Source organism: Phaethon lepturus, unplaced genomic scaffold (assembly GCF_000687285.1).
Source record: "Phaethon lepturus isolate BGI_N335 unplaced genomic scaffold, ASM68728v1 scaffold14058, whole genome shotgun sequence".
NCBI lineage: Eukaryota > Metazoa > Chordata > Aves > Phaethontiformes > Phaethontidae > Phaethon > Phaethon lepturus.
In genome coordinates, this window is record NW_010558383.1 from 10588 (window position 1) to 30587 (window position 20000).

The 20000-nt window shown below is 40.9% G+C and overlaps 1 protein-coding gene across 1 annotated transcript in view; it reads left to right on the forward strand.

Annotated features, from left to right (window-relative positions):
• RUNX1T1 (runt-related transcription factor 1; translocated to, 1 (cyclin D-related)) overlaps window positions 1-20000 on the forward strand; it is a gene marked incomplete at its 5' end in the record, with an annotated part of 28868 nt that overhangs the window by 5970 nt on the left and 2898 nt on the right. The window contains 2 exons of the mRNA XM_010293051.1: window positions 5895-5963; window positions 12280-12470. Of these exons, the coding sequence (XP_010291353.1) occupies window positions 5895-5963; window positions 12280-12470 (260 nt within the window). The remainder of the gene's footprint in view (window positions 1-5894; window positions 5964-12279; window positions 12471-20000) is intronic.

A 20000-nucleotide genomic window follows, 5' to 3' on the forward strand; every position in this document is an offset into this window, starting at 1 on the left:
CCTGCCGATATGTCTGTTCATGCAGCGATTATAAAATCTTTCCTTTGTCATTTGCAGATAATCAGCATTGCTGTAATATACATGATATTCTCAACATGAGCTAACAGGAATGGTGTGAATACCACAGTAACATTTATAACTTGTAATTCTAGAACATAAAGCCTCTGTAATACCGGTCACTGATGATATTAAGTATTGCTCTTAATCCCCTCGCTGCACAGGAGGTTTGGGCTGGACTGTGAATTCAGCTGGCTGAATTGCATGCTGTTAGATTGGGCTACAGCTGTAGAAACATTGAGTGCACCCTCAGCAAATTTGCTGACGGCCCCAAGCTGTGTGGTGTGGCCGACACGCTGGAGGGAAGGGATGCCATCCAGAGGGACCTTGACAGGCTTGAGAGGTGGGCCTGTGCGAACTCTGTGAAATCTAACAAGGCCAAGTGCAGGGTCCTGCACCTGGTTCGGGGCAATCCCAAGCACAAATACAGGCTGGGTGGAGAATGGATTGAGAGCAGCCCCGAGGAGAAGGACTTCGGGGTGTTGGTTGATGAGAAGCTCAACATGAGCCGGCAAGGTGCGCTTGCATCCCAGAAAGCCAAACTTATCCTGGGCTGCATCAAAAGAAGCATGACCAGAAGGTTGAGGGAGGTGGTTCTCCCCCTCTACTCTGCTGTCATGAGACCCCACCTGGAGCACTGTGTTCAGCTCTGGGACCCTCAACTTAAGAAGGACATGGACCTGTTGGAGTGAGTCCAGAGGAGGACCATGAAAACGATCAGAGGACTGGAGCACCTCTCCTGTGAAGACACGCTGAGAGACTTGGGGTTAATTAGCCTGGAGAAGAGAAGGTTCTGGGGAGGCCTTATTGCAGCCTTCCAGTACCTGAAGGGGGCCTACAAGAAAGCTGGAGAGGGGCATTTTTACAAGGATATGTAGTGATAGGACAAGGGTAATGGCTTTAAACTGAGAGAGAGTAGATTTAGGTTAGACATAAGGAAAAAATTCTTCACAATGGGCGTGGTGAGGCACTGGACCAGGTTGCCCAGAGAAATTGTGGATGACCTATCCTTGGAAGTGTTCAAGGTCAGGTTGGATGGGGCCATGAGCCGGCAAGGTGCGCTTGCATCCCAGAAAGCCAAACTTATCCTGGGCTGCATCAAAAGAAGCATGACCAGAAGGTTGAGGGAGGTGGTTCTCCCCCTCTACTCTGCTGTCATGAGACCCCACCTGGAGCACTGTGTTCAGCTCTGGGACCCTCAACTTAAGAAGGACATGGACCTGTTGGAGTGAGTCCAGAGGAGGACCATGAAAACGATCAGAGGACTGGAGCACCTCTCCTGTGAAGACACGCTGAGAGACTTGGGGTTAATTAGCCTGGAGAAGAGAAGGTTCTGGGGAGGCCTTATTGCAGCCTTCCAGTACCTGAAGGGGGCCTACAAGAAAGCTGGAGAGGGGCATTTTTACAAGGATATGTAGTGATAGGACAAGGGTAATGGCTTTAAACTGAGAGAGAGTAGATTTAGGTTAGACATAAGGAAAAAATTCTTCACAATGGGCGTGGTGAGGCACTGGACCAGGTTGCCCAGAGAAATTGTGGATGACCTATCCTTGGAAGTGTTCAAGGTCAGGTTGGATGGGGCTTTGAGCAACCTGGTCTAGTGGAGGATGTCCCTGCCCATGGCAGGGGGGTTGGAACTAGATGATCTTTAAGGTCCCTTCCAACCTAAACCATTCTATGATTCTATGATTGTGGGTTCGTATTCTCAGTATTCATTTCAGAACTCCTTGGGACGAGGGTCACTTCTATCCGTTCCTTATACCACCCTTGTTACTGCTGTGCTTTGCAAAATAACTCATAGGTGGCATAAAAGAAGAGAAAATCTATTGCTGCTCATTGTTGGAAGTTTGATCTTGGTTGAGGATGATCGAGTAACACAGTATGTGTGTGGGTTTCCTTTTCTTATTCTTTTTAAATGAGAATACAACTATATTTTTAATGCAATTTCACGTGCGTTCAAGGAATGTTAAAATAGCAACAAAAATGTATTAGAGGGTAAAGAAGGGCAAAGATGTACATTAAAATACTTGAATCTCACGCCCTCCCAACATGGTTAGTGAGGTAGTCTCATTCAGTATTAGACTTGTTCAGATTTGTATGTATGTATTCCATTAATTGGAGTGGCACACTTTGAGCCTGACTTACAAAAATGATAATGAATATTTATTCCTCTGAGAAGTTTGTTGCCTGTGTCCCACCAATGGTGTTACATTTATTAGAGGGTAGAATGAAGCAACGCTTGCATGTGAAATGTGAAAAGCATATACATACATATAAAAATGTGTATATATTTTATATATGAAATAATATATGGTTCACGGCTGGTTATATGCAGCTTTTATTATGCTTGAGCCTCAATGTTCTCTATGGCATGTAGGGTATTTTTGTAGCTGCCAGTGTTTTCATAAATACAATACATTCTAAAAGGTCCCCAAAAGATCAGCTATTCACCTCTGTTTTTATTATTTTGTTTTTATAGGCTTTGATGTCATTGTCCAGTGATAAAAACCTCCATTCTTTTGTATTTTCAATGCATTTTCTGTTCCTTCTTTCCAAATATGGATTAGGCTTTTTGACAATTTTAAATACATCTTTTCCTTTTAAATCTTTCTATTCTGATTTTTAGGTTTGGTCCTTACTCTCTATCATATGAGAGTTCATATCCTTTATTTGGTCCTAGCTTTTTGTCACAGTTTCACTTCCCAGACCTATATTTATTTCTGCTCTTATAATTTCACATCTCTCTCTTTCAGTACGTTCAGCACCTATTCTCCTTATCTTAAAACCATGAAAAATAGGCAGTCTACAGGATATTTCTACTTGCTGAACTCCAGAAATCTGTTTGATCAACTAACTGTCAATGATTCTTATGACTGAATGAGTTCTTGAAATAAATAGCCAGGGCCCATATGGAGCCCAGCACCATATTATGACTGTAGGATTTTTTGGGATGAATGTTTTCTTTCTTATTAAAAATAACTATCCAGGATAGACTAAAAGTAGTATTTTTTCTGTACATTTTAGAAAACAATATATTATGCCTGACATGTAGAGCCTTTTCCGTTAATCTTTTTCTGTATGAGCTGCCTTGTCCTTTCAGTTTATTCTTAATTTTGTTTGATTTCATTCCATTTACTTCTAAACAGAATTTACTTTGACTTCTAGGTGCCATAGTCAGTCAATTATTATAATGCGTTCTTCCTCATTATGTTTTTTTGCAGTTGGTTTTATATTTAGTGGTTTAGAGACTTCAGTCGACTGTTTTACTTTTTGTTTGAGTTTGCTAGAAGTCCAAGTTAAGATCTCTTTTAGTTTAGTCTTAGTGAGCAGGTTCTGTGGTTCTTAATCTGAAGGACACCTTACCTCAAAAATATGAATAATATAAGACTTATATCCTCTGTTCACATCCTGTAGTTTAGCCCTGATATGATTGTTTTCATGGACTCATCACCACTGACTAAACAATAGCCATGTTAATAATACTTTTCTTGCTTGGAAAATATGGTTTTTATTATCTTCATAAGTGCTTCTTGTCTTTTTTTGTGTACCATTCCAAACTATGGGAAAGTCTCTCACAAGCTCTTGATTTAATTTTTCTTGCAGAGGATCTCATTCCTCATGTAAATAATTTGTGGTTGAAATACGAGCTTGATTGATGTTTATGTTTTGGAAATTTTAACAATTAGCTGGCAATCTGGTCATTTATGTCACTGAATTCCATTTTTGGAAAGTCATGTGTACCAAAAAATCAGCTCCACATCTCTTTATTTTTAATACTAAGTACCCTGGTAAAGGGCTTAAGTGGAGGTTGTGATCCCCTTGCAGTGGATGGCACCTTAAATATCAGACAGGAAAACTCAAAACGCGTGACATGGATGCAACAAACCCCTTGTTCTGCCACATTTGGAGTTTGGTTGGGTCTTCAGGTACTGCAGGAAGAGCAAATAAGAGTGGGGTTGTTGGTTTTTTTTGCCTTTATTTTTCCTGAGCTTTCAAGCAAGGTTTTCTGCCACCGCCTCTGTCCCTGACTGAACTGGCACTGTTCCCATAAGTCTAAAAGCCTCCAAGGGACGAGAGGAGTGTACACAATGATACTTGCCATCTCCAGAACCATGAGCCAAGTGATGCTGGGAGCGTTCCCATTTTCAGCGTCAGGTCTGAGGTCCTCCCTCGTGTCAATGAAACCCGTGTAAATAGCTAGCTGTTTTGCAGAATGTTGCACACACATTTACGTACACACCCCCATCATTTTATGCTCCAGAGGTGTGAAATTCTGCCTACAAAAATCCGGTTTATTTTCATCCCGTACTCTAGCGACGAGCGGAGGAGCTGGGGAAATCCGCCCAGATGCCTGTCAGATGGGAAGATTCGGTCCACCCCATCGGAGGCTGCAGATCCATGTGCTTAGAAACCGCATCTGTGGAACAGTGCGCAGGGACTGGGATTCCCTACTCTGTGTAGCTGTGAACGGCCCCTGTCATTTCCACCTTTGTTAGCTGTCTGCGATACTAAACAGCATCTTTTAAATGTGTTTAAGTTTCTGTAGCCTACTGTATGTAAACAGCACTGCGTGCATATGTGTGGTGGTCCGAAAAACGATTTGCAAAACCTAATGATTTGACCTTTTTCGTAAAATTACTTCTTTTTGACCAAGTTAGTGAATAAGAACAACTCTAAGATACAAAAAATAATATATTTAGTAAAAATTAGTATTCAAAGAATGGTATGTTTGCTTTTGTCACGTTTCAAACACAGAAATCAAAACAGGACATTTAATTTTTGGCAACTTCTCTAAAAAGATGCAAACTTTAATTTAATAAATCAAGTTACTTTATTTTGACGATTGAATTCTATCACACAGGCAATAGTAATCATGGCAATGAACTTACTTTATGGTTTTTTCTTTTTTTTTTTTAATTTCTCCTCTATTACTTTGAAAAATAGTTAATCAGTTTTTAAACTGTATTTGGAAAGAGCAGCTTTTCATCTGCTGAGAATCTGTATGCTAAATTACAGGCCAAAGTGAGTTTTCTTTCTGTATTGTCTGATCTTGCGTCTTTGAAGTCCGTGTGGAAGGGATCTTGCTGATTTCAGAGCTCTTAGGCTCAGGCCCAGAGGTTAAACCCTTTAAAAAAAGAGGAGGGGAGGAAAGAGCTGTCAAAATGTGATTGAAATATGTGGGTGAATTACGAGCTTCAGCTCCAGGGAGGTTGTTTGGCAGCATATGTATTTAGGGGCTTAACCTAAAGTTAAAGGTTCTGTTTTTCAAACTCGTGCAGCTACAGTTACCAATGTGGGCTCACATATAGCAATGTGTAGCTCTGAACATAGAGAAACACCCCTTTCTTTTTCTGTGGACAGCTTATTTGATCACTGGAATGACATCTTGGCTTTTATCTCCGCTTGTCAGTAGCCATTCTGTTTTCACAGAGCACAAGTGCCAAATGCGGACTGTTGTCCTCTTTCTTCTTCCTTTTCATAAACATAATGACAAAGGATGAAGCACGTCACTCCCTCAGTTAGTCTCACAAAGCCAGCCTTAAAAGTGTGGAAACTGTCATATAGAGTTGACTTGAAACACTATAAAATAGAAATAAAGCGAACTAGTCTCAGCTTGGCTTGAGATGAGACATTTGAGTCCTAAACGTTGATCTGGTCTATATGTGACATTCGTGGGCTGCAGCCACAGCACCCATTTTATTTTGCATAAGAAAAAACTTCCTGTGATTTTTTTTTCTCCGAGTAAAGGGAAAAGGTATTTCTCTAAGCCTTGTTCAAGAAGCAAGCATTGCTTACGATGCTCTTTCTTTTTCCCTCTGCATCCCCTCCTCCTGCAGAATCGCATCGGGAATTCCTTCACAGGCCTGCGTCTGGATACGTGCCAGAGGAGATCTGGAAGAAAGCTGGTAAGAACTGTTTAAAAACACCAGCTTAGTCTTCTGGCAGCTGTGTGCAGTTGTTAATGCACTGATGTGAGGAATGAAAACGAAAAAAGGGGGGGGGGGGGGGCTTTCTAGTAACAAGAAGAAATTGTGTTTAATAATCTTAAACTGGAACTGATCAGGACATGAAATAATCTTTATAATAGAAGCATCTGCTGCTATATTTAGGGGAATATCAGTACTTCCATTTAGGACCCCTATTTTCTGGGGTTATAATGGTTTCAGGCTGAAACTTGATATGCTAAAGTTTCAGTCTGTTAGCAATTTAAAAAAAAAAAGTTTGTGTGGGATTTTTTTTTTTTTTTTAGCTTCATGGTTCTTACCTAGTTAAGGTCAGAATTCCCAAAGGAGGGAAAAAACCCAAGTATACCTGTTAAAGAAAAACCTCCCGCTATGCGATGTAACCATTCTTAATTTTAAAAAAGATTTTGTGCCCGTCAGCCCCCAGTGAAGTCTGTGCTCCATAAACTTGCAAAGTTTTCAATGAAGTAAGCAAGATCGCGTCTCAGCAGCTGCCCTGGGTGGTTGCACGGGCACTGACAGCGTCTTCCCTGCGCTTGAAAAGCACCATGGGCAGATGTTGTGGTTGTACAGAACTTTCTCCAAGGCTTTAGAACTCCGCCTGAGCACAGGAGTTTCTTGGCGAGGATCCTATTGTGGTGCCAGAGCTAAACCTTTGCTCTTTTGACATCGATTTCAGAGCTTCCTTGTTTTCAGGCGGCCAGGAGGTAGCTCTTGAACTCCAGCGAGGTAGTTGAGCTTCTATATGTACACTCATACACACCCTTCCCTTTTAAACACCTGTATAACCATAAAGTCTACTGCAGCTGTCTGAGCAGGAGTTAATGATTAAATGGCAAATATGCAGCAGTTTTTGAGGCTTTCTGATCAAATCTCCTGCAATTGCTTGCTGCTTTTTGGTGTATTTTAAATCAGATACATAACATATGTGTAAAAATGTTCTGGTGGTATGTTGTTGCATCAGACAAGAAGTTGTGTTGTTTCTGTTGTGGGTTTATCATGTAAAGTCTACATGTGTCATTATGTTAATTAGTCTTTTTGGAACTGTTGCGTTTTCTATGAAAAATAACAAAATAATCTACGTATTTTTGTTTTGTCCAAGGAAAGTGTAGCCTGTGTAACTCAATGCCCAAAAGTATTTTTATAGTTTTGCCACACTTGTGTTAACATCTTAAATGAAAAATATGAAAGAATAATCAGTCCTGGGAAATCTCACTAAGAGGAGCATTGTTCAGTGGAGTTTCAGGAACTTTATTCTTTTTCCAAAATCTAAGTTTTGATGCTGTTAGGCATATCAGGTCATTTATGACTCCTAGATACCGTACCATGGAAGAAAAAAAAGTTTCTTCATAAGCTATCAATACGAATTAATTGAAGCTATCGGCCTGAGTTATGAGATTGGATGTGCATTCACAGTGCATATATCCAGAAATGGTAGTGTAAAGGAGCTGTAACATGTCCTCCTGTGAACATATATATCATCAGTTTCCTTTGGTCCCATTTCTAGTCTCTGTTTTCATGCTGACATGGGTTTAAATCAGATTCCCTGTATTAACTGAGCATGCTCATGACTTGGAGAAAAAAAGAAGTCTGACTTTATACTGGATGCACACCTGTATCTGTTACTAACCATAGTAAAAATTCAGAAAGCATACTGCTCTTCGTAAATCATGATCCTTCATTTTCAAGGAGGGTGCACTGAAGTTGGAGGTCTTCACAATTTCATAATCAGTTCAAGGCAGTAAAGGTGCAATTCAGTTCTGTAAGAATAGGTCTCTAGTGCCATTTGAGATGCTCTGTAGTTTCCTGGCTGGGCTGCAACTGCTGATCAAGAAGGCTGCAAATCTCTCACAAGTAATTTCTGATGGCTCAGTGTGGATATCTTGGTATCTCAAATGTTGGTAAAGACCAACATGTAGACAGCTGAATCAAGTATAAACGTTCAATCAGTAAATCGATTGAACTGAAAGAATGTGGCATAAAAACTGTTAAAAAGCAACCTCAAAAGCATGTGAAAAAGGGATTCACTTTAAAACTTTGGAGACTCTGATTGTTGGAGCAAGCACATGGTATGCAGCACCTTGTGAATGAAAGCCATGTGAACCAAATTCAGTTCCATACATCAGTGGAAAGGAGACATCGTTATGCTGATTCATCTCATTGAATTATGGGTATGTAGATGAAGAGTCCAAACCAGGTTCTAGCTGTCTCTCCATAGTCAAGAGAGAGGCAGGCACATGAAGAGGATCAGTCAGATCATAGGTTGGATGACTTGCTGTCTGGAAATACCTATTTGTCTTTGTTAACTACTGAGAAGATCCCATGCCCACTGTGGTCTGCTGTCTTAGCTTCTTTGTGTGTCATGAGGAGACTGTCTTCCAGCCATCCCCTATCACTTAGCAAGGCCTACTGTTCATGGCAGTTCAGATGGAAGCTCTGGAGTTACCAAACAGGTATGGAATGACCATACGTTGTCATACAAAGACAATAAGGCTCCTGCATGTTCTCCAGGATAGTCCTGAGAAAGGGATGGTGCATTTTGGAGTAAGAAGCCGAGATAACTCATGTCACCAACTCCTAATGGCTGCCTTTGCCAGGGTCAGCCTGAGAGTGAGATGATGCAAATGTCATGGCGGCACAGGACTGCTGCCCGGCCCACCTCATTTCTTTTCTCATCGTGTGGACTGAGTGTGCCCGTGAGGTGAGGGAGGTGACCAGGAGCTGGCTGATGAATCATCATGTCAGGTTATATACAGCAGTGAATGATGAGTTGAATACCTCTCCTGAGTCAGCTCCAAGGACCTCTAATCATGCTGAGTAGCGCCTACTCCACACAGGCTGTTGGCTCCCTGGAGCTTCTCTCATGAATTAGTGCTACTGAAAGGGAAGGAAGATCTCAATTGCATTCCTCAAATGAAAGAATGCTTGGCATTAGTGGGAAAATGGAGGATGCAGATACATGCATCTTAGGTATCTGGTTTTAAAAACTTCCAGATCCATGTTTTCTGATATTGGAAACCTTCTTGGTCTTCATAGCTCAGCACTGTCAAGGCAAATAAAAACTCCTTCACTGTTGCTTATAACTTTTCCTGCACAGATATTACAGTTTTTATTGTTATCTGAAACTATGAAGCCTGCACTCTATGTCTATAAAATATCTAGGTACTGGAAACATTTATTTTAAAAAGATGTGCAGAAAATCAGTGATGGAAATTTCATCTAGTTTAATTGGGTGTTCATGAGTTAATAATGAACTCATTATGAAGTTCATAACAAACTGAGGCTGAGGGAACTGGGATTGTTCAGTCTGGAGAAGAGGAGGCTGAGGGGAGACCTTATCGCTCTCTACAACTACCTGAAAGGAGGTTGTGGCGACGAGGGTGTTGGTCTCTTCTCCCAAGTAACTAGCGATAGGACAAGAGGAAATGGCTTCAAGTTGCGCCAGGGGAGGTTTAGATTGGATATTAGGAAAAATTTCTTCACCGAGAGGGTGGTCAAGCATTGGAACAGGCTGCCCAGGTCGGTGGTGGAGTCGCCATCTCTGGAAGTGTTCAAGAAACGTGTGGACGTGGCACTTCAGGACATGGTTTAGAGGACACGGTGGCGCTGGATTAATGGTTGGACTTGATGATCTTGAAGGTCCTTTCCAACCTTAGGGATTCTGTGATTCTGTGATAATGTATTGAAATAATCGTGGTGCATTGTGACCAAAAAACCTGACGTATTTTAACTGTTTGTTTTCACACTTAGTACAGCACAACACAAATTCTGTTGTCAAAGTTAATGGCAATACTAAAGTCCAATCCATCGTTTATGCCAATTAAAAAGTATCAGTTAGGCATATAGCCTCATAAGCATTTTTAGCATCTTCACATTCTCAGAAGCTTTGCAAAAAAACTTGTGCAATATAGAAGTTAGAATATAAAGTTCAATTTCTGTATTTGGACTGAAAAGAAGTAGATTATGTAGGATGAGAAACTACAAAATTGGGAGTCTGTGTAAAATATTGGAGTATTGTGCTTCTGTTAATATAATAGTTTAAACTGGCATTTCTAACCACTGCAAACACCTTAACGTAAAACTAAATTTATATGATGTAATGAAAGTGCATCATGCCATACAAAGTGCATCATGCCATACAGTAGCAAATACCAGCAAGAATACAGATTTTCTCAAAAAAATCCACTTTGTTAATAACGGCAGTTCATAGACACAAAATGCCTGTATTTAAGTTGCCTCATTTTTATGAAAATGGTAATAAAATTGCATCTGTATGTTTGCCTGTGTATATTTCTTTTCTCACGATCCGTGAATGTTTGCAGTTGGTAATAAATATTCAAGCACCTTGCAAATGTCCTACCAATTCCCATTGCTGATCTGTGTGTGCCTGTGGGACTAGAATAGGAATGCATAATTTAAATATAAATTGCCTGATTTGCATATACAATTAGTCTAGCTGCAGCTTTGATCGTAAGCAAAAATTATTGTCCTGTATTGCCACTTAGATAGAATTTTAATTCACCTTGAATATTCAAAGTAAATTAAGCCATGGCTGTATGGTTGAAGGGTATGATTTTTTCCTCTCCTGAGGCTTTCCCCTAAACAACATTTATGGTAGGGTAATATAAGGGCATTTTTTCAGCCTCATAAAAATAAAGGCATAAGTTTTATCTCTAAATTCCCCTCCCTCGAAAACTTCAGTTGAAACATCTCTCGCAGACATGCACACACGTAACACAGACTCAAACACAGAATAATAGAACTCTTCTTTCATGTTCATTAGTTCAATTTTAGTCAGTACATGGCTGAAAGTTAAGTCTTTATTGTAATTTGCTTAATAACTGAAAATGGAAATTTTATGTAGTCCTTATTTTTTTTTAAATAACAAGTGCAGAGCTATGAGACATAGAAACTCGAGAATTCTTGACTTAGCATCTGTATGTAAGAGCTAGGTCTGTGTGCATGTACAAATACATGGGTTAATACATGGACTAAAACTCAAACCTGTAACACAGTTGTAATACTTAGATTTTAATCTACAGTAAAACATTTTTATTAAAAATCTATGTTTTTAATTAAACAGAACATTTAATTAAGGTGGTTTTTAAGTGGATGAAACAATTAAGTGCAAACACTTGAATGAAACATGTCATAATTAGTTTTAATAGAGTGTTAATTGGTACTAGGTTTGCCAAGTTAATAATTACTGCTTATTAAATTTTCAATTAATCATTGTCATTTTGCTTTGAATAAAGATGAAAATTAGATAAACTAATTCAGGGGGAGGATGGTTTCCTTGTTAATTAGAGCAGTTAATTAAAAAAAAAAAAAGAAATTACTTGTTTTAGTTGTCAATTAAAAGACTGTTCATTAGTAAAATCTTTACACTCTTCCTGCATCAAAACCCAAAGAACTAATTTGTGACAAGCCATGTTTTCCGGAATAAAAGATACGACACTAGTGTATACCCAAGAAACGTCTCACACTGTCCTAGTTATTTTACAAGAAGCACAAAGATCTGAATTTAATGAAGTGGTATGCCCCTGCTCGGTGTTAATTGTGCGCTGAAGCCTTGCTGGCTGTGGTGTGCTCAAGAGCTCGGCGGAGCCAGGAAGTCAAGTCTTCACAGTGTAAACATGAGTTTGAAGGAGAGATCAAGAGGTCAAATGAATGTGCATAAACAAATTTTAATTTTGGCTTGTAAAATTATTTGTCCAGGAAAAGATATTGGACCACTGATTTAAATTTTTTAAATAAACTCTTGGGGGTTTCTTAACATCATGTTAACATACGGGGAAGAAAAAATTGTTAATGACTAGAAATCCTGTCTTCATTTCCAGAGCTTAAAGATCCATTTTTTAAAAAGTCTTGTAATATTATGTCTTAAATAATAATTCTTGCCAAAGTTATTGGTAAATCTGGTGTGCTGCAAATCCAATTTTCCAAGTAAAATGTTGAAGATGATTACAAAAATAACACGACAGACATCTGACGTGTCTGTACCTAAAGAAGTACTGACCGTGAGTCAAAATAACAAGAATCATCACAAGTGTTAGAGACTTGTGAGAGCTTTTGGTGATGGGGAAGTAAAGAAGCACCTAGGTGGTCTTGAAGACTCTTGAGGAGCAAGGTTCCTTTGTGTCCTCTCAGAGTGAAGACTCTCAATATAATAGAGTATCTGCTGCATTTCGTGCGTCAGTCCTACGTTGCCCCGTGCCAGACGTCTTGCGCTGATGAGGATTTCTTCCCTCCTTTGCAGAGGAAGCTGTCAATGAAGTAAAGCGTCAGGCGATGGCCGAGTTGCAGAAGGCAGTGTCGGAGGCAGAGCGGAAAGCTCACGACATGATCACTTCAGAGAGAGCCAAGATGGAGCGCACTGTTGCGGAAGCCAAGCGCCAGGCTGCGGAGGACGCACTAGCTGTCATCAATCAGCAGGAGGATTCAAGCGAGGTAAGGCCTTTGCTGTGGCGGCAACCATAGGTGTGTCTGGGCCAGCTGTAGACTAGCTGGCACGGGCCGTTCGGGCGGCATCGGAGTTCAGTGCCTGCTAATAACTCTTCGCACGGTAGCTTTGGACGCTTGTTTCAGGCGCATGCTGAGCTCCAAATTTTCTTGACTGTGTTGTAATCTGAGCCCAAAACAGCTACCGAACTTGAGCTGTGTTCTCACCTTTTAACTGCTGTTCAGGGCTACACGTCATGCGCACGTTTCTGTTATAATTTAGCTTTTCAGTAGCTTTATCTTCAAGGTCTTCAAGCTACCGTATTGAATAGATGACGGGATTGTTTGGTGGATAATATTTCACGCTGCAATTTAATTTAAACAAAGAAACGGTTATTTAAGAGATTGTAGAACAAGGTGGCTAAGAGCTTGTCTGGGGAAAGTGCTGGATGTAGAAGCGATTGGCAAAAGATGATACTTCCTGTAGGACAGAATGCAAATGTAGATTTGCAAGTGTTTTGTTATTTTGAATGTGTTACTTTGGCTGCAGGGAATATTTGAGTTGAGGACTGGGCAAACGGCATTTTGAAGGAGGAAAAATAGACTGAAAGAGCAACAAAGGGCAAAACAAGAATAAGTGTGTTAAGCCTTGATTTACTTTCAGACCTGAGAATGGCAGCCTTGAATTGCTGCGGTGCGGGACATCCAGCAGCACGACTAGCTGGAAGGCGGGAGTGAAAGAGCAGCGTGTGTTTGACCAGTGCTGCAGCAGTCTAGATAGCAATTAAATTTTATGTCCGTTACAGAAAAACAATGTCCTAAGTTAAAATGGCCCTTAAAAAGAGACATGACAAAGAGATGACGTCAGTCAAAAGTTACTTGTATATAAACTTCATCTCACAAGACCACTGAAATGAAAGAACGTTACTTTCATGAAGTATTTATTGTTCTTGTACTAAGATCTTGGCTGTAGTAAAACCACTTTTTAATATAAATTCAAAATGGCAGGGAGTTGGAAAAAAAGAGTAGATCACGGTACCTGTTGCGTGGACATACATGTTTGCGTACACTATTGTCAAAGCACTTTTCATGGGCTGGATGGGCAGCATTGTAGAAAAGTCACTTAAGTTGAAAGATGCAGATGAACTAGCTGCAGCATGCTGAGAAAACTGGCAAAAATCACGAGCGGATAAGTCAGTGGCATGCTGCAGTATGCATCCATAATTTGAGGGAGCGTAAGATTTTAATTCATACCAGGCGTCTCTGGAGATGAAAGACCATTGTGGGATCACTGAATGCTCAAAGTTTCTCCTTAATGTGTAGCAGATGAATAACAAGGAGACAAAAGGAATTGATTTCCAGCATCTGAAAGTTTCTCAGGAAGAAAGGGACTAGGGGAAGTGTATGTACCCTTTAAGTACTAACTGTTCGACTGTAGATTAAATGAGACATAAATTCAATTTATTGGCATTTTGTATGTGAGATACTCAAGGACATTTTTCCTGCACTATGTTCATAGAAAGGACATTTGTCTGACTTAGCAACATTAAAGAGCTGTCGTTTTGTGTGTGTATATATATACAAGACACTCCTATTGCTAAAACCAAAATTCCAAAGGTAAATGCCTTTGGAGGAAACTGCAAATTAAATCTGTTTAGTGAACTCATACAGCGTAGGCAGGACAGAGGAAGTACCTATCTGCCAATACATACAGCCCATTCTTCCACAAGCAAATGTGCATCCAAAGGAGTGTGTAGAGAGTTTGTGTGCTGTAATTCACTCCTGAGGAGTCATAGGTCTGGAAGAGGCTGTATAACGACAGACATCTTTACTTCGTCTCCAGAAGAACTGCTTACGAGGTTGTTCAATTCTTGGAAACAGGACTTTAAAAAAAAGGCAAATAATTCTTTTAATTGTGTTCTAATGAAACATGGCTCATAGGGTTACAGATGTTCTCAGGGCTGTGCATCCTCAGGGAGGATACAAGCCTCCCGGACCGAGACCAACCTACGTATTTGGAAGCTATTTAAAATGAAGTCTAACGGCCTGGTCCTGCAACGTTCACCCCTGTGGTCATGAGTGGCACATCAGGGTGCCTGTTGCAAGGTGAAAAAGTTAGGGTTTTAGTGACCTGCAGAGAGAACTCAAATTTGCTCAGTTTGTGTTTACAGCTGCTTGGTTAATTTGTGAAGGGAGATGACAGTGATACTTGAGTATGACAGAGAGTTAGATGTGTCTATTAAGCTTTTATAATTAGTCCCTCTTTGGCTTCTAACTATAGCAAACTCCAACCACTGAGGGTGATGCTTCCCATGATTACCTGTTAACTCAGGCTGTCTTTTTTTTTTTTAAATAACTCTTTTAAAAATGGGCCAACCTTTTCCGACATCTTTGAGGACAGGAGAATCAGTTTGCCAGTGCTCGAAAAGGGTTTCTTTGGAGATGAGATCTTGTGTTTACTGGGGATGAGGAATAAAACTTCACGTTTGCCTTGGTGTTCATTATCTATCTCCCTGTGAACCTTCCTCCTCATTTGTCCCAGTTATGTCTCCATAACTTCTCTCTGCAACTCTCAGTAGTACGCTTCTAGCAACGCGGATTCCTGTGTACTAAAGACGCTGGGGTAGTATTACCAGGGCTAGAATATTTCCAGTTCCAAATATGAGGATGCTGAAGTAGCAGCTTCCGCAGTCTTACAGGTCTAGAGGAAGGCTGAGCATCGCTCCTCACTTCTTATCCGTGGCGGGACATTATGCCAAGGCCTGCAAGAGAGCTCAGTATAGGCTGCTATATAATCTCCATGCAGTTCTTGACAGAGAGTATTTCTCCCACGAGTGTTGTTTGTTCTTTTGGCTGTGGAAACTATGAATGGAGATGGGAATTTGGCACCAGATTTCTAATGCATCAGATATAATTTTCGTCTGATACAGCCACTCCCTGTCTATTGGCAAGGTTTCTCCCTTACAGCTCTTCATTTGTTATTCAGTAAAATGCAACCTGGACCTAGCTGAGGCATCTTGGAGCTGCTCTGGTGTGAGGACTTTGTGGCATGATTTCTGTTGCAGTCTTCTCCAGAGCTCAAAGTGATAACTGGTGCTAAGACTCAAGATTTTTGTAATTACTATCATTTTAAGATAATGTGTAGTCTACTCATCCAAGACCTTTCATAGGTTTCACAAAGACAGGCAGATTGGGTTTTTTTTTTTTTGGTGGTTGTTCTTGTGGGGATTTTGTGTTTTTTTCCTGGTTTTTGGAGGTTTTTTTTGTCTTGTGTTTTGTTTTGCTTTGTTTTTAACCCAGAAAAAGTAGCATCCCTGACTGCAAGACTGTCTGCAAGAAAACAGTGAAGCTGGACTTGTTCAACTGACCGGAGCAACATAAAAGTTGCTTAGGACAGTGAGAAGACTAATAGGAGAGTTTGTGATATTTGGAAGCATCCTAAGTTTTAAGAAGTGGTCTGCAATATTCTGAGAATCACCACATTACATAGTATAGTTTTAATTTCTGACCCTGACTGGTCCCTTGCTGAACTATTGTTCTTTGCTTGTGTTTGAATTGTTCAGTATGATTTAATTCGCAGTGACACTGCTTCTGTGCCTGTACATTTACTTTCTAAAGATTTCCATAATTTCTCAGCGTAAAGCCTTGCGACTGGCCAGGACATGTTCGTTATGTTGTTATTATAATGAGATGTTGGTTGAAGACCAGCGAACAGAGCACATTGCTGTTGGAAAGCAGAAGGACAGGAGAAGGCCTACCTGTCAGCATGGCTGTTCCTGAACCACAAATTATTTCTTTACCAGTTCCTTACAGTTGCTTGACAAAAGATGACCCATTCATCAGCAGTTGACTTGGCTGAGTACAGAAACATGTGTGAGCAGCCTACTCTTTAATGACTGCCATGCTTGCTTTGGCTGCAATGTACTGTTGTGCAAATCAATTTTAATAGTAAGGGTGAACAGCTTAGCAAAGAGACTGGCTGCCCAGATTGTAGGGAGGAAAAAAAAATCATCAAAACATCTGTCTTTCTGCTCTGGTATAAAATGCCACTGAAAAATCTGACACTCAGTGTTCTTCCTCACTTTTGAGTAGGGTGGGGGCTGGGGACGGGGAAGGAACACAAATGTTTCGGTTCTCTCTACTTAAAGCAGATGCTGACATCTGCTCAGATAAAACAAGTATGTAACTGGTCCAACACTGCTTTTAAGAGATGTGTAATGTTAGGGCTTGTTTATATTGCAGCAGTTTATGCTGTGTGTGAATATCACACTTACCTGACGTTTTGAGGACAGCTGGGTTCAATCTCTGCTGACCAATCCGCTGAGACCAGGACTGTGCCAGCAAACCTGACGCTGAGCATCAGATGCTGTGAGTCAGGCAAGCCTCGTTTTTAAGCTGGTATTAAATTTAATACATATGTCGGCTAACGTTTAGTTTTTTTGGCTGGGCATCTCTTAGAAAGTAGCACATCATCCCCTGCGGTGGTGGGTGGTACAGAGGCGCCAGAGCCATGTGTCCTGCGCAGGATCAGTCCAGATGTGATGTGAACATTGGCACTGCCCCAGACTGCTAAGCTAAGCCTGGCTAGCCAGCTTGCACATCTCTTCCGTATGCTTCTCCGCACTTCTGTTTTCAGGATTTGGCTTCTCTCGTGCTGACTTGTATGAACGTAGATGTACTTCACACAATAAACAGTGGCTTGGGCAAGCTTGGAGTGTTCGGTGATAGGTGTAACTTCACTAGAAGCATCTAAAGGTTTGAATATCTTTGTACGGAGTGCTGCATTTTGATGCGGCGTGGGAATTTCCAAAGTACCAAAGTACCTTCTAACGGGTCTTGGATAGAACGTTCATAAACAACTCTTTTTTTTTGCACTGGTGTTCAGTGGCTCATACAGTCCGAATCTATGCCACTGTAGTTTCAGTGATTTCTAGATATTATTTTTCTTGTGGTTAGCAGTGACAATGTTTTGAATGCCATGGACATTGCAGGACCAGGAAAAATCTGGGTTCTTTGTACCCAGCCATGCTTCCTTTCCTGGTAAACGAGGGAAATCCAGAATTTGTCAAAGATGACATAGCAGTGTTTGACACTGTATTTACAGTATTTCAGAGTTCATATCTCTTTGACATGTCAAGGTCCATTTGTATTTTTTTTTCTTCTTTAAGCCAGCTCTACACTGTCTCTCAGCTGGAGGTGTCAGAGGAAAGCAAATACTCAATTGTGGTTCAATGTTTCGAAGATGAAAGTGATGGGATGGGCAAAATTACTGACAAGTATGTGTCCTGGTACTGGAGACCACAGAAAAGGAGACTATTTGTTTTTAAGAATTTTCATGATGGCAAACAGAAGTTTCTGAGTTCTGTTGTTTGAAGATGGAAGCTTAAGTGCATGAGAACTAAGAGTCTGACCTAAGATAAGGCTCTGACCTAAGACTGATGTTCCTTGTCAGTTAAAAGAGAAGGATGAAATATGATCGGTGGCATAGATTCGGAGCGAGATTCCCATCTGGTGTAATTTAGCCCAATTTCATTGAATTAATCCTTTTTCAAGGTAGTGAAGTTAAATTGAATTACGTAGTCTGAGAATCTGGCCTTTTGTATAACCTCACTCTTTCACAGGCAAATCAATGCAGAGTTAAACTGTAATGCAGTCCTCCTCCTAGTTTTAGCTACATCTGGAACTCTATAAAGCACGAGCTGGGAGCGCATTGTAGCAGGTCACTACCTAAAGACAGAGAAGATAGAACAGGAGAGGGTTTGAGAGATCTGCTACTCCCTTTCCCAAAGCGTAATCAACTCTAGCTGTATCATTCCTGTAAGATACCTGCTTTTCCTGTGCTTTAGTGATGGAGATTCTCCAGCACCTCTAAGCAATTTGTGACTGTCCTTAAAAAGGTTACTCATAACATCTCTTCCCCGTTTTTCTTGCATGTTTGATCCTGTTACTTTCCCTGTTCATCCGTGTAGATGTGGTCATTGCCTGTTTCACTGCAGTAGCCTCCCAAGATGTTTGGGTGCTACCATCCCCTTTCGGGCTACCATCTCTCCTTAGGTTTAACAGTCTGAGTATGTTCAGTCTCTTCTCATAGCTTGTGTTTGTCTGACTTCTGATTATTCTGGCTGCCTTTCTCTGGGTTCTTTTCAAGTCTTATTTGTTTTACTTGATTTCCTGTATTTGAAGTGCATCACCCCAACCAGGACAGTACTCCAGGCTGGGTCTTACCAGTGTTAGGAGGTGGAGAGTCTTAAATCAGGTGTAAAACAGTCCATAGTCCTGCTCATACTCCCTTGTATGACGATTGCCACCTTGTCAACAACATGACATCGTAGTCTCCTGTTATCTGAGACGCTGTCTGTGGAGTTCAGACCGGGCACTCCATTTTGCTGGTACAGAAGTACCTGCTTAGGCCTTATAGTGTGCTCTAGAGTTCCCAGGTGGGAAGATACCTTGAGCATGCTCAATCCCATAGTGAGCTCAAGCTCTGTCCACGATGCGTGGATCAACTGCGAACACGTGAGCGGGGGTGTACGAAGAACAGCATGGGCCAGTAGCTGGCATCTCAAGCCTGGCTTTTCTTTGGTAGAACGTGGGCTCTGGAGCTGCCAGCGATGGGAACAGAAAGCGTCTGTTGCCAAAGCTTGCAGTGCTTGAGCCTGATCTTTACTGCTGCTGTTCACTACTCACACATGGGAAGGAACAGTGAATGGCCACAGTGGTGAGGGCTGTGTAGGACAGGGAGTTCTGCCCGTCAAATCCAGCTGCTATCGCAGTGCGAGTTCCCCATGGCATGTGTGCTTGTTTATGCTAATTTGCACTGCAGTGATTTTTAAACGCAAGAAATTGTTGCAGAAACGTGAGCTGCAAAATTTATTTTGAAATTCTTGTATTTTATGTGCTTTTATTCCCACAATTACACTAAAGCTGTAATGACCTGTTAAATTAGAAATAATATGTCCAATGGACAAAATCACATACCAGACAATGTAGGACACATTAAGTAATCATGTAAGGAGCCAGCTCAGAGCTTTGTCCCTTCATGAAAGTCTTGCACTTCTGTATCACTTTTCATGTTCTGTACAGGCTGATAGCTAATTGATGACTCTTTTAATATGAAGGTTGAACCAGTACTGTTAAAATTAAATGACTGTTTTCTGACATCAATACAGATCTTGTGGTTAGATACTGAAACACTGTACAGTGGCTCTGGTCATGCCTGGAGGCAGTTCTGTCTGTGCAGATAGGTCTTCCCAAAAAGAGGAGCAAAATGAAGATTCCTCAGAAGTTGGCCTATATTAACAGATATTTGAATAGAAAAAGTTTGACGTCCTCATAATAATTCCAGCACAATTGAAGCATGCACTTCAGTGTTGCCATCGGACCTGCACAAGGGAGGGGTTCCGGCACCTGGGCAGGTGCTGGCTGACTTCAGTGTTATTCCATGTGGGGAAAAGTGTCCTTTTGGAAAACACTGCCTGGGGAGGGTTTGTACATGTGTGCTTGTTTTCAGATGAGGGGATAAAAGGAAATATGGGCCAA